Here is a 15,859-nt window from a genome sequence, read left to right as displayed (position 1 = left end):
TTAAAGAATTATCCATAATATGTAAGATTAATAATTCCGTATTTTAAATAAATGTTTTATGTAACTTTAATTTAACTATATTTCGGGCTGGAATGATAAGACGTCTGGAAGATGAATTGATGTGCTGTACTTTATTTATTTATAAATTATACCCAAATTTTACAGTTTGTTTTCACCATAACAATAATAATATTAAATTAATTTGGGATTGACATGTAGTGTTTAGCTCTGTTGCTTTTGCATATATTTATATATATATATATATATACACACTACCGTTCAAAAGTTTGGGTTCAGTAAGATTTGTAATGTTTTTTTAAATGAACCTAACTTCTGCTCATCAAGGCTTATTTATTTGATCAAAAATACATTTCAAACCTAATTTTGTAAAATATTATATAAGTTTATATTTTAATACACTTTAAAATGTAATTTATTCCTGTGATGCAAAGCTGAATTTCCAGCATCATTACTCCAATGTGACGTGATCCTTCAGAAATCATTAATATGCTGATTTATAATCAATGCTGGAAACGTGCATTTTTTATTTTTTTTGGAAACTGATACTTTTTACAGGATTCTTTTATGAGTAAAAGGTTAAAAAGAACATTTTATTCAAAATAGAAATTTTGTTACAATATACACTACTGTTCAAAAGTTTGGGGTCAATAATTTTTTTATTTTATTTGAACGTAATGAATGCTTTTATTCAGCAAGGACGTGTTAAATTGATAAAAAGTGATTACTAAAGACTTAAGAAAATATTTATATTTTAAATAAATGCTGTTCTTTTTAACGTTTTATTCAAAGAATCCTGAAAAAAGTATCACAGGTTCCAAAGAATTATTAAGCAGCACAACTGTTTCCAGCATTGATAATAAATCTGCATATGAATGATTTCTGAAGGATCATGTGACACTGAAGACAGGAGTAATGATGCTGAAAATTCAGCTTTGATCACAGGAATAAATTACATTTTAAAATATATTAAAACAGACAACCAATATTAGAAAATGAATTAATATTTCACTATATTACAGTCTTTTTTCTGTATTTTGGTCAAATAAATACAACCTAGACGAGCATAAGAAGCTTCATTAAAAATCTTACTGATCCAAAACGTTCACTAACTTTACATTAGGGGTGGTGGAATTAATGGCACAATATTTCTTTCTTTCTTTCACTTTGTTTAGATTATCATAGTTTTTAAACTATTTATGTTGGATTTTCATAGTTTCAGATTGAAAGTTTGGGCACTTTTTGAAAAGTATAAAAAATAAACTAAGTAAAAGTTTTTTTGTTGTTGTTAATGTAATCTTCATATAATAAAAATATAAAAAGGTGGAAATATTTTAGCATTAATAGCTCAACATACAGTGGGTCTCCATTGCAGAATATATACATAAAGAATTCATGTAAAATATATTTTATGTCACAGAATCTGGTAATTTCTCCTGTCACTCTAACATGCTCCAATATTCATGATCTCTGCATGAAATAACGGATCTGATAATCATAATTCATGTAAATATTATATGCTTATTATTATATGCTTACAAAACACTCCACTGTTGATAAACAAGAGTTGTATTTCATTCACAAAAATGCAGAGGTTTGATAAATTACCCCCAAATTAATTTTCTTTCAAAAGATCAGATTAATTTGTTGCATTTTTTAAAGTTATAACATTACACAAGTCAGTGTATACAGTTATAAAGCAAATGTAGAAATCTGTAAAATTGCTTTTAGGGCCCTGATTATAAAAACAACAACACAAACAATCTGTGTTTCAAATAAAACTGTTCTGGCATTGCAGTAATCTAAATGGGAGAAAAAAAATTAAACATGCATAATGAAGATTGCACAGGCTAAATGTTTAATTTAATGTATGTAACAATCACCAGTTAGTACCATAGAAATAGATTAGTCATTAACGTTAAATAGCACTCTCATACAGTGATTTGGCCATAATCCATAAACTTGACATTGTGTTATAAAAAACAATATGCTGCTGAGAACTAAGCCAAAAACAGACATTCGATCGCCAAAATAACAGGCGTATAACAATAAATGATGCACTTTTATATTTCTTTGGCTTGTCAGTCAAGATTCACAGGTTCATAACTACAGAGCTTTCTTAATTTCACTTGCTATTACCATAACAAAAGATTATTCATCTGCAGCTTTGGCTGAGGTATTTATGAAGGTATTTTCTCTACCTGTAAAAAAAACTACCATAAAGATATTTGTGAATATTTCATGGAGTATTTTAACAACATATTTGCTGGTTCCTTCCTCCAAACATTCAGTGTTAAACGGCATCAGGAGGCTGCATGTTGATTCCAGATGTCTCACTTGCAAACTCATCACTCTCTTCTGGCTCCCTCGTTTCAGCATTCGTCTCCCGGTCTACAAAATAATGGAAAAGGATAAATATACTATATTAATGATTCAAACAAGCAAGCACAGCAATTTTTTTTTTGCATGTTTTTAACAATTTTGTGTTGACACATTTTGTAAAGATCCAACTTAACTCAATATTAAAGTAATTCGCAGTGCATCTACAGAAGCAGACAACTGACACATTTGTGGGGTTTTGTCTAATCAGTGCGTTACACCTGTCGCCATCGGTTGCTGCTTGTTTCGCTGCATTTGTCGGGTCTCCGAATGTTGGAGAAGTGATGTACTGTAATCTGGTGACCGTAGAGTTGGTCTGCATCCATCGGTGCGAATTGGCCTTTAAAATGATAACTGAGCAGCTAAGCGGATCGTATTATCTGTTATGAACTGTATGTTTGTTAATGCTAATGAAAGTTATTATAAAGGGGTTTATAGTGATGAAATATGTCAGTTCTTTGTTGTTTCAACTTTATTCCATTGGATGTCTATTAGGCAGGGTTATTTTAGCATAATTCAGATATTATTACAGTTTTTATTGAGTTTTTCATTTTAATTTTAGTTTACGTTTTAGTCATTTTGTTGTGTGATGTCATTTTTATTAGTTTTGTTTATTTTCCATTTTAAATGTCTTTTCATTATTTTTAATTTATTATTAGTGTTAGTTTTAATACATCAAGATAAACTAAGATAAGATAAACATCCTTAACTGTTTTAATTATTTTAAATCATTTTATAAATTGTAATTACTTGCTTTTATTGTTGTGATTATTATTTTTAATCACCATTGTGTCTGAAATGTGCTACATAAATAAACGTGCCTTTCCTTGCCTTGCTTAAGTGAAAATGAGAAATGTTGCCTTTGGCAACTAGCTGAAATCAAATAAATGTACGTTTTTGTATATATTATCTTATTTCAGTTCAATTTGATTTAATTTCAAATATCAAAAATAGTTTCGTGTCAACTATAATAACCTTGGTATCATATACAAATAACAAATAAAAAATGCAGACAATACATACAAATGCCAGATAAGACCTACAAAATGTGTTTATTGCTTATTGGGTCCTGATAGAATATGGGGGTCTTGTATGGGTCACCCCAGTTGCACTTTGAATGTGAAAACTGAGTATTTGTGATTTGAGCAACGCCCTAAAAGCAAATCTCCAGACATCAGCCAAAGGGCAATAAGATCGAGCAGATGCAGGATCCCTGACTATTTTCAGCTCAGTTTGAATGTCATCCAGTTATAGCTGATTTGGACACTTACATAATGAGGTGCCTGATGACAGCAGATCAGAAGTTAAAATCCTTCCCTCATCATAAAGCTCCATTTTTTGGACCATTCGTTGCCTCACAGGATTGACATACACTTTCTTGTCAGAAAAATCTGTAAATTCAGACAGGGCCAACTAGAAAGTTATAATCCCATACATTCAGAAAAAGGCTCTTAACTATTTATGATCTACCCATTTTACTAACAAATAATCTTACCACCTTCATTGGGACTGGACTGTGATGAGTTTTCCACTGAAGAACCACTTGTTTTAGTGCTCTGAATGCCACAGGCCCCACATGACGTCGCCTGAGCTCTGCTACAGTGATTTGTCAAGTACTGAGAAAAGCCTTGACTCTCATCCGATTCACATGGCATAGCAGAGGACTGTGAAGCCCATGATTCATCTTTCACCTCTGACTTTGAGCAGCTAGACTGAGTCACGACAGAGGTCAAGGTGGGAAAGACAGTCTTGTCAAGGCAGGGGTACGTGTCCTCTTGAGGGCGGAGTTTGGAGAACTGATGGGTGAGAGAGTCCAGGGAGCTGCTGTCGGAGCGCAGGGGCTCAGGGGTGGATGGATGAGATGATACGGGAGACAGTCTGACCGTGGTTGATCTGCCAGAGGTCTTCAAGCCTAAATGCACATCTTGAAGTGCTTTGAACACCTATAAACACCAAAATAAAACACCAGAATAAACCTGATAATTCCAACTAAACATAATATTATGAAGGGGTATTACCGTTTTTAATAATCTTATTTTTTTTTCCTGATGTCCACTTCCTAGCCAGTAATAATTCAGTTTTTGTGACTGCTCTCTCCATTTGAACAGAACTTTCTGTTTCTGGACGCTGAGCCGGTGCCTTTAAGAAACACCCCTTTCAACATGTTTGTTGTCAGGTGCAATTGTTTTTAAATCATTCCATCCATATATTTAATAACATCAAGAAATGCTCTTTTTAATTCTGAAAATAATACTACATTTACAAGACCACGTTTAGGATCAGGAAGACTTTTTTTTTTTTTTTTTGTCTCGCCAAGGCTGCATTTATTTGTTGAAGCATACAGTGGCAGTAATATTGTGAACAATTATTACAACTTAAAATAACTTTTCTGTTTTAATACATTTTAAACTGTAATTTATTTCTGTGATGCAAAGCTGGATTTTCAGCATTACTCCAGTCTTCAGTGTCACATGATCCTTCAGAAATCATTCCAATATGCTGATTTGTTGCACAAGAAACATTTCTTATCACCAACATTAAAAACAGATGTGCTGCTTCATATTTCTGTGGAATCTGTGATACTCTTTTTGTCAGAATTCTTTGATGAATACAAAGTTTTTGTTTGAAATAGAAATCTTTTTTGACATTATAAATGACTTTAGTGACTTGCTCAATTTAATGCATCCTTGCAACATAAATGTATTCATATTCTTAAAATAAATAAATAACAGACCCCAAAATTTTTAACAGTAGTAAATTTTGAACTAATTAAAATTTTACGGTACTAAATTAAAGAATAAAATTGATTTGTCATGATGACATGATCAATTTAACAGAAACACACTAATAAAATCATAATATAATAAACAAACAAGCATTTGAATCGATTCTCCTACTTCTGTCATGCGGGGTCTCTTCTTCCGCCGTCGATCTAAACATTGGCATGCCAGCTGAGAGATTTCCATTGATCCATGAGGGGAAGGTGTGTCTTTATTCATCAGTCGAGGATCCAGATGTTTCCTGCAGATGTTCTCCGCTGCGTAAGCATAGGACAGCTCCCGCGAGTGCTTCCCTTTGCTGAAGCTTCTTCCGTCGTCTTCCTCCTCTTTTACTAGATCTTTCTGTGAGAAATAACAGGTTTAACCACCAGCCAACTCTACACTAACATATGTGAGTAAAATACGACTTCAGCTCTTCTTACCAAGTAAACAGTTTTGGATTGGCCATTGACCTCCAGAGCCTGGCGTCCAGTAAGTACCTCTAGCATGACCTGCGGTACGAGAGAAACTGGAGTGTTACTTCATCAAATATGGAAAACTGAAAGACCTTTGCAGAAAGAATGGGTGATAAATATTATAGTAGTGATATCTCTGCTGAAGATATAAAATTAGGAAATATTGTGATAATGCTTCACTTATACAGACAGTGAACCAATTTCACACGGCTTTTTTGTGTCTCAACCATGACAGCTGAATTAAATCATGTCTGCTTTCAAATGCTGTGCATATGTGTGTTTTTTATTTTGGTACCTTTAAGTACATATGATTTTTAAATTGTCATTTTGTGCACATTTAGTAAAAAAGTAGTGATCAGTGTCTTTTCATGCAGAGCAAAAAACACCACCAGTTTTTACATTTTTTTTTTTGAGAGCAAATACAATTTTTTTTATATATTAAAATGTTTTCAAAATATGGAAAATAGTGAGATTCAATTTTATTTTGTTACATTGCCCAGCCCAGTTACAAACAGTAAACATTACACACACACAAAAAAACTAATATAAATTATAAAACTAAATATAATTAAGGATGGGTTCCTTAAAAACCCAACTCAGACCTCTTTGAGTGAATCAAAGTCTTTACATTGCTGAGAGTGATGAACATACAATCGAAGTTAAAAACTTATTGGCGTTATTGAGATTTTGCATCTCACCACTCCAAAGCTGTAGATGTCGATCTCCACTCCCAGCTGTCCATCCTTCAGATATTCTTCTGGGAGGTATGCGAGAGTTCCCCGGATCGTAGCAGTTTGAGCCACGGTGGACGTCTTGCCTGGGGTTTTGTTGGGGTTTCGACAAAAACGTGCCAATCCAAAGTCCCCCAGCTTTGGCTCCAGGTGGTCCCCTAAAAGGATGTTAGAGCTGTAACAGAAGGAACATGACTGGTTGGTACCCTAATGATTAACATGCATATATTCAGCAAAAAGGACAATTGCCATGCTGGATAGTGTAGTGGTGAAATGTTCCTAAATTTCCAAGCATGAATTCAGATTTTTCGGGGTGATGAAGTTTTAGCAGCACCAGTTCCAAACAAGTTTTTTTTTTTTTTAACTCATCCCAATGTAAAGGTTCTTTGCAGGTTTTACAAAATGTAATGGGTGCAATCAGCTGCACTCACACTGCATTAAAGATACCAGTGGAGAATGAATCTGCATCCATGAACACTTTCATTCCATCGACTAATCTGAGGTCCTGAGAGATGTAGCTGTGATGTCATTTGGGTCAATATGATTCCTGCAATTTATGTAACAACAGTGTGATTGTCAGCAGCTCAAGCTGGGACTGACGTTTGGCTTTTACGACAGAAACGTTTGGTAATGTGTGACTTCAATTCCAAGATGCCTCAAGAAAATGTAACTAAAATTAGTGACTATTTGTTTTGTCAGTGACTTCATGTCTCTAATTTTAATTTATCACAAAGACATTTCATGATCGATCATTGCCGTCCCTCCCAAGCATTCATATTTATCCCTATCAATTACTGCAGATTCAAAGAGTCCAGCAATGACCTTAGAGACTAAATATTATTTACCATTCTAAAGTTTAGGGTTGGTAAGATTTTTCTAGTGTTTTTGAAAGCCTTTTTCTCACCAAGGCTGCAGTTATTTGTTTAAAAATATAGTAAAAACTGTAATACGATTAGGGCTGCCACTAACGACTATTTTTATTTCGATTAATCTATCGACTAATTTATCGATTAATCTAAACGATTAATTTCCCACAAAAGAATAAACAATTTTACTTAAGAATATTTTACTAAACCAAATGAAATCCTGTTTTAAAGCAAAAGTGCAACAGAGTGCAAGAAGTAAGTATCCATCTCAGTCCAAATCACTGAAATCAAAGTTCAGTATTATAGAGTAAGAATGACAACATATCCACGTCTTCTAGTAAAATTATAATCAAAAAACACCTTTTCAAGGAGTATTTACCAGAATTTATTTAGGTGAAAAATGTAAATTTTTCAATAAAGCAGACTTGACTAAATGTGCAGTATTTCTGAAAAAAAAAATAATAATAATTTTAAAACAAAATCAATTAATTGGAGATGCTTTTGATTATTACAATTTAATGGAAACATTAAAATGGAATCCAGAAAAATAATGTAAAACTCAATTAATTAGACAGGCTTTTTGATTAATACAATTTAATTTAACCATTAAAACAGAGTATAGAAAAATGAAAATGGAAAAAAATGAATTTGGAAATAAAACAGATTTCATAGGGCCCTATAATTATATATATATATATTTTTTGTGGTAATAAAAATAGATGTAAGTGAACAATAGCTTTTAAAATGACTTAAAATACATATATAATAGCAATGATGCAATAATAATTAGTTCAAATAAAGTATCAAAAGCAAGAAATCATATGGTTTTACTGAACAAAACTGTTAAAATACATAATATATTATAAACAATAGAGCTAATGAACATTACGCATAACAACACCGGCCTGCAGGAGCAGTTTTTTTACACATTACTGTGAGATCTAATCCTTTTAATTCAAATGTCCACTTAATCTTTAATATTTGGCCATTTCTTTAGGACAGAAATGCTCTAGCCACTGTAATTAAATGATTTGGACATCAAACCGTGTAAACTCAGAGGGAGGGTTTGAGCTTTTATTTTGAAATCGCGATGTATTATCCTGTGTTTGTGTGGATTTATAAATGATTTACTTTACAAATCTGATGAAATGGCACACGCTGCGTTCCTAGATGAACGTTATAATAAACCCAAACTCACAACAACATGCAGAGATGAGTTTGAGTCGCTCCACATGTGAATGATAACAGTTTCTGTGGAGCTGAGAGACACACGTGCTTAATCTACACGCATGAAATAATTAAAGCGCACATACTGTGTTAGAACTGCATCGCATATAATTATTTAAATCATAGCGTTTGTGAATTCACAATTATGCTTAATTATGATTTTTAATGGGTTAAATATATCATGCGGCCTTAGAAAATAGTTTAATAATGTCGACGATTTTTAAAAATCAACGAATCACAACAGCACTAAATACGATTAGTGTTGTCCTTCAGAAATCACTCTAATATTCAGATTTGCCACTTCAGAAATATTTCTTTTTAATATCAGTGTTAAAAACAAAATAAATGGCTTTTTATTTTTATCGAAACGATGACACATTTTTCAGGATTCTCTGATGAACAGAAGTTTGAAGGAACATTATAAACGTCTTTGCTAAATATAAATATTAATTCTGTCAGAAAAAGAAAAATCTTACAGACCCCAAACGTGTAAACCAGTGTACATGTGCTATACATGTTCTTGCACTCACCTCTTGATATCTCCATGAATAAGTGCAGGTGAACAAGAATGCAGGTACTGAATAGCTTTGGCAGTGCCCAGCAACACATTTACACGCTGTGACCAAGAGAGGGCGATACTGTCCTGAAAGAAACAAGCAACAGCGAAATAGATGACCTAAAATCATAATTCTGTCATCACTTACTCATGCAATCATAAACCCAAGTGACTGTTTTGAGGGCTTATTTACTTACAATGATACATAAAAACAAGACAAAAAATAATAAAAAGCACCACTAAAGTACCACAGAAGTTCATATTCTGACTTGTGAGACCAGTGACTCGTGCCACATCTTTTCATTGATATTGTTAACATCATCATTGATGCGGTCATCACAATAATTGACAACACTGACGTCAAACTCAGCACAAAAAGTTTTGATTCATTATAGCTGTACATGCAGGCCCTCAAATGAGATTTGAAAGCCAGGTTGAACAAAACTACCTTTTAGCGGAAAAACAATTAAAATATGAGTCATACAAACTATTTTTGGTCTCGACAGCTCTGTCCCCATTCACTTTCATTGTATATAAAAAGAACACACAGGGCTTTTCCTCAAAATATCTCACTTAGAATAAAGTCATGCACATTTGGAAACAACATGAGGGCGAGCAAATGATGACATAAGTTTCATTCTGAGTGAGCTATTCTTTGAATAGCATACTAAACACTGATGCAGATCCCATATTGTCAAGCAAGAGTGGTAACTCACCTCACATCGAAGCAGGTCCTCTAAAGAGCCCTTGGGCATATAAACATATATCAAACAATAAGTTTGTCCTTCTATACTGTAGCCAACAAAGTCCATTATGTTGGGATGTCTGTATCTGTGTAAGAAAGAGCCTAATGAAAAGCCATGTAGCTTTAGATTATATTGCATAACATTTAACAAGAGCATTACAGTAGCTGAAGGAAGCAAAGCTTGAGAAGGCTGAAGTGTCAGAAAAAATGACCTAATTAAGAGACAAAAGGGTGACAACTAACCACAAAAAAGTTTTGGAGGGTATGCTGTAGACTTTCATTTTTGGGTCATGAAGAGGCATGGTGCATAAAGAGCAATGGAAATTTCAAGCGGGTAAGTCCCATTCTGCGTTCTGCTGAACAAACAAATAAAATCACAGCCAGACTGATAGAAGCTAATTAAAGGAATAGTTCACACAAAAACAATGAATAAATAAATGAAGGACAATAAATGGAGAAATTTAGCATTGCATCACTTGCTCACTGATAGATCCTCTGCAGTGAATGGGTGCCGTCAGAACGAGAGTCCAAACAGTTGATAAAAACATCGCAATAATCCACAAGTTATCCACACCACTCCGGTTCATCAGCTGCTTGTTTGTAAGAAACAAATCAAACATTAATGTGTTTTAACTTTAGTTACTTCTGGCCATAATCTATATTACCGCTTCCTCCAGTAAAAGAGTCCATCCCCCTTTTGTCCTCTCACATCAAAATCCACTGATTTATTTGTTTAGAATTTATTTTGGACTGTTTTCACTTGTAAACCGAGCTTGATCTGTGCATATTTCTCTCTTGATTCGGACAAGACAACTTCATTGGAGTTATATTACGGATAGAGGGCTTGTATTTTTAGCAAAAGTTTGAAGTTTAAAAACATCTTAATGATATATTTGTTTCTTACAAACACACATCTTTTCACTTTTACAAGACATTAATTGATGGACTGGAGTGATGTGGATTACTTGTAGATTTTCGTGATTTTTTATCAGCTGTTTGGGCTGTTAATTCAGACGACGGCACCCATTCACTGTGATGTAATGCTCAATTTCTCCAAATCTGTTCTGATGAGCCAACAAAATGATCTACATTTTGGATGACTTGAGGGTCAGTACATTTTCAGCAAATTTTTTATTTTTGGTTGAACTATTCTTTTAAGACAAAACAGGAAGGACAGATTTAATGCCCGAGAACAGGAAGCATAAGCCACGGGAGCAGAGGATGGACAGACAGTTTCTTACTGTGATAATTTTTCTACTTCCGTCCTGAAACTTTCCTTCACAATATTCCAGTCCAAATGGGAGTCCTGCTCCAAACACCCACATGAACGCGAAAGAGAAAAAACAAACTTAGGAAACAAACTGAATGACTCAATAACAGAACGGCCAAAATCATAATTGTTTGCTTTGTTAGTTCCCGTCTAATACCTCTTTCAGCTTCTTCACAGCAAATTCTGTGTTTCTCATGACAGCTTTATAGACGTGCCCGAAACCTCCTTCTCCAATCTGCTTGCACTGGGAAAAGTTGCATGTGCCACTCTGGATTTCCTCAAACGGCCAGCTCATTGCAGTAGAGGAAAGAGGAGGGGGATCCACGCGGTTCGCACATGGGCACTATGAACAGGCACAAATGTGTCAGTGGCTTAAGAGACTGTAAGGAAGAAAAACATGATGGCTAAAGGAAGAGTCATGCTGACTAATGCCTCACCAGCACAATAAAAACAGTGAACAGTCAAACCTAGCAAGTTTTTTCTTTTAGCCATTTTAATGGCTGATTTTATTTTTTTTTTTTAATCAAATGAAGCACCTCTATTTTTGAAATTCCTGGATCCATAGAGTCCAGATCAGGCGGTGGGGGGCTAGGCTTGGGTAGAGGCCTGACTTCTGGAAAAGCAAAATGACAATTTTTACCACTGATATTCTGAAGCAGTCAACTTTTTAAAAGGAATATCATGTGCGACAAATGCAATCACCGAATTGTGAATAAAACATTACCAGGGACAGGGAGAGACTCTTTGACAAAGGTGGCTGTACGGCTTTGACATGCAGGGACTGGTGGCTCCATTGAAGGTGACTGCTGCTCTGAACGAAACTGCTGTATATGTCTGCCTGTGGAAATACATACAGAAGTACATAAAAGGATTTATTATCTAAATATAACAACATGTAGTGTCTGCACAGAAGTAAATCATAAAACTGAAATATATAAATTTTTCTATTTAGTTTTTTATTTTTAGCATTTCAACATGGGAACATTTCTAATTTTGATTTAAATTTTTTAAAATGTTTTTTTATCAAAAATATATATATTACAGATTTATTTTAATAACCAAATTTAATTTGAACACTTATTAGTTTTAGATAACAATATTATTGATGACAATCTGATATATAAGACGGATTAATTTATCGGCAGATATTTGGCTATTTTGATATTACTTGCCATTTTCCAATAACAAGTTTATAGATCAACTAAAGTACTATCTCTCCCTTATGTCCGTTCCAATATACAGTGGATATAAAAAGTCTACACACCCCTGTTAAAATGCCAGGTTTCTGTGATGTAAAAAAATTAGACCAAGATAAATAATTTCAGAACTTTTTCCACCTTTAATGTAAACTGTAACCTGTAAAACTAAATTAAAAAACAAACTGAAATCTTTTAGGAAAGGTGGAGTAAAAATAAAAAAATGTGGTTGCATAAGTGTGCACACCCTTAAACTAATACGTTGTTTAAGCACCTTTTGATTTGATTACACCACTCAGTCTTTTTGGGTATGAGTCTATCAGTATGGCACACCTTGACTTTGCAATATTTGCCCACTCTTCTTTGCAAAAAAATGCTCCAAATCTGTCAGATTGCGAGGTCATCTCCTGTGCACAGCACTCTTCAGATCACCCCACAGATTTTAAAATCGGATTCAGGTCAGTTCCTCTTCATCTTCAGCTTTCTAGCAGAAGCCTGAAGGTTTTGTGCCAGTATTGGTATTGCCAGTGCTGGTATTTGGAACGGTTCATAATTCCCTCCACCTTGACTAAGTCCCCAGTTCCAGCTGAAGAAAAACAGCCACAAAGCGTGATGCTGCCACCACCATGCTTCACTGTGGGTATGGTGTTCCTTTGGTGATGTGCAGTGTTGTTTTTGTGCCAAACATACCTTTTAGAATTATGACCAAAAAGTTCAACCTTGGTTTCATCGACCATAACACATTTTCCCACATGCTTTTGGGAGAATTATATTGTGTTTTTGTAAAATCTAGCCAGGCTTGGATGTTTTTCTTGCCACCCTACCCCATTGCCTAGACATTTGAAGAATATGGGAGATTGTTGTCATGTACTACACAGCCAGTTCTTGCCAGAAATTCCTAAAGCTCCTTTAATGTTGCTGTAGGCTTCTTGGCAGCCTCCCTGACCAGTTTTCTTCTCATCCTTTCATCAAGTTTGGAGGGACATCCAGTGCTTGGTAATGTCTCTATTGCACCATATTTTCTCCTCTTGATGATGACTGTCTTCACTGTATTCCATGGTATAGCTAATGCCTTGGAAATTATTTTGTACACTTCTCCTGACTGATAGCTTTCAAAAATCAAAAATGCTTTGGAAGCTCTCTGAGGATCATGGCTTTTCCTGTAAGATTCAACTAAGATAATGTTAGGGAAAGACAAAAAACAGCTAATACTTTATTTGGCTTTAACCAGAGGCACTTTAAATGATGGCAGGTGTGTACTGACTCCTATTTAACATGAGTTTGACTGTGATTGCTTAATTCTGAACACAGCCACATCCCCACATCTTACATCCCCAGTTATAAGAGGGTGTGCACACTTATGCAACCACATTATTTTAGTTTTTTTATTTTTACTTCACCTTTCCTAAAAGATTTCAGTTTGTTTTTTAATTGAGTTGTACAGGTTATAGTTTATATTAAAGGTGGAAAAAGTTCTGAAATTATTTATCTTGGTCTCATTTTTTTATATCACAGAAACCTGGCATTTTAACATGGGTGTGTAGACTTTTTATATCCACTATATATATATATATATATATATATATCAATGAATACTACATAATCTGATAAAAAAAAAAAAAAAAAGTAGTGAATCTGAAGAAAATAGTGTGTTAAAATTGTGTAATCTATGTAATCAGTGTTAAAATTGTGTAATCAAAAATTGTGTAATCAACATCGGTCCTGGAGTGCCGCTGTCCTATAGAGTTAGAGATTTAGAGATCTTATAAAAGATTACAGGGACAATTTTTTTTATTTGAAAAAAACATGCACCGATGAATCATGCAAAATAAAATGGAAAAGTGTTTTAACAAAACAAATAAGGTCAATTTGGACTCTGTTTAAGATCAAATAACAATCCTAATAGTTGTGGCTGTTGATTTTATTTAATTTTTTTCAGTAGATATCAGAGGAGAATGTAATTGCTTGTAGCTGTAACTCTGACAGCCTCTCTAGTGATCAGGGAACAGAAACTGAAACAAATACGCATGTGTGATCACAGCAGAAAACTGCCACATCTGACAGCATTGTGTTCCTGCACATCTTAAATGTGTTACTTTGTCAACAAACGTCCCTGAATCAAGACTATCAAGTAAGTTTCACAACAACCACAAAACCCACCTGACAACCTGGCTGGTTAGGGCATGAGATGTGGTAGAGACAACAGAAGCAAGTAAATGACAAGACACAATGATACAGAAAGCATACATACATTCAAGGATGATATTACGGGCCCTAAACCACTGCAAGCCCTCGAGAATCTTCAGCAGTTCTCCAACCGTCCCGTTGCGACAGCCCCATTTGTGCATCAGGTTGTCTGTCCGTCTGGGGCTTTGCTCCAAAAGGCGTAGTTCGGTCTGGTCCGATATTACCTGTGATGCTGCAATGGACATTAAAGCACTGTTTTAGTTTAGTTTCCACCAAAATACTTTAGTTACCACAATAAAAACATTATAATTTAATATGAGATTTAGTTCCAATTGAATAAGAGAATAATTTATTCCAAAACGTCATGAAGAATCATTATTATGACTGTGTAGCAAGTTCTAGCTGACATTCTCCAGTTTACCTGGATAAAAGGACAACATTGGCATCACATAAACAGCATCTTATTTAAACTCATTTCCAATCCCATGATTCCCTATTGAAAAGGAGCTGTGATTTGATTAAATCTCAGCATCCCCCCTGAATCAATGGACACAAAATAAACCCCGTTGATCCAAGTGCATTGGTGAACTATTAAATCAGATTATTCATTATTTACCCCTTTATTTAACTGTTACTCCAGTGTCATCATACAGCGAAACATTTGTAGTTACCTCAAACAGATTCGAATAATCACACAAATATAATTAAACTTTATTCACAACTAAATTAAGTAAATAAACCATGGCTGTAAGAAAGAAACATTTCACAAAGTAAACAAAAACTTTTGACGTCCCCGTTCAGATGGCTAAGCGAGTTAGCTAGTGTGCTAATCAATGGGGTTCAAGTTAAGAGTCAAATAAATTACTACAACATCACCCTAATAAAAATCTAAACATAAATACATAATTCTTACCGAATAATATCCAGTCTGAGTGTGAAAGTGAGTCCATAACCCGTGTAAAGTGATTCATAACAGACGCGGGTAAGTTGTACAGAAACTCCCCGTCAAACTCCGCTCCAGACATTTTCAAAAACCCTCTGTTTTCCCTGACTTTATCTTTTTCGTATTCGCTGTAGTAATCTTTTGTTTTACGTGGTCCTTGTACGCTGGAGTTTCCTGCTTGTGGCTGTCACTAGTTTTTTTTTTCTTTACGTTGACTCACCACCACAGCCGTCAGAACCTCATGAATATTCATCGAGTGATCTTTGAGCCGGTGCGTCATCTCATTAATATTCATGAGCCACAATGATCTTCCCAATCAGTGTTGGGCTAGTTACTCAAAGAATGTAATATTACTCATTACTAGTTACTCCTTTCAAAAGTAATATTGTTACTTATTACTTTCTGGCAACAGTAATCAGTTACACTACTACACAGAAGTTGTAACTTTGTATCTTCTTCTTCTAGAATATTATTAACAACATATTTCTGCCTCATCATTTGATCAA

General features: G+C 34.4%; 1 protein-coding gene across 4 annotated transcripts; it reads right to left on the bottom strand.

Annotated features, from left to right (window-relative positions):
* Positions 1 to 1,573: 1,573 nt before the first annotated feature.
* Positions 1,574 to 15,611, bottom strand: LOC306849792 (interleukin-1 receptor-associated kinase 1-like). 4 transcript variants are annotated; one of them, XM_079385110.1, is made up of 14 exons: positions 15,324 to 15,611; positions 14,475 to 14,642; positions 11,752 to 11,865; positions 11,564 to 11,640; positions 11,185 to 11,370; positions 10,999 to 11,105; positions 9,729 to 9,843; positions 8,987 to 9,099; positions 6,331 to 6,538; positions 5,600 to 5,668; positions 5,295 to 5,519; positions 3,893 to 4,340; positions 3,669 to 3,788; positions 1,574 to 2,409 (listed from the first exon to the last, which is right to left on the bottom strand). In XM_079385110.1, exons 1-14 carry the CDS (start codon positions 15,433 to 15,435, stop codon positions 2,312 to 2,314), a joined length of 2,160 nt encoding a protein of 719 aa, XP_079241236.1. In that variant the 5' UTR covers positions 15,436 to 15,611; the 3' UTR covers positions 1,574 to 2,311. The 4 variants fall into 4 exon arrangements, with proteins under 4 accessions (XP_079241236.1, XP_079241233.1, XP_079241234.1 ...); XM_079385107.1 differs by having other exon boundaries at positions 10,999 to 11,063; XM_079385108.1 differs by having other exon boundaries at positions 3,896 to 4,340; positions 10,999 to 11,063.
* Between the last annotated feature and the right edge of the window lie 248 nt (positions 15,612 to 15,859).

The sequence above is a fragment of the Barbus barbus genome (genome assembly GCF_936440315.1).
Source record: "Barbus barbus genome assembly, chromosome: 29".
NCBI lineage: Eukaryota > Metazoa > Chordata > Actinopteri > Cypriniformes > Cyprinidae > Barbus > Barbus barbus.
This window is presented reverse-complemented; position numbering and strand designations above follow the sequence as displayed.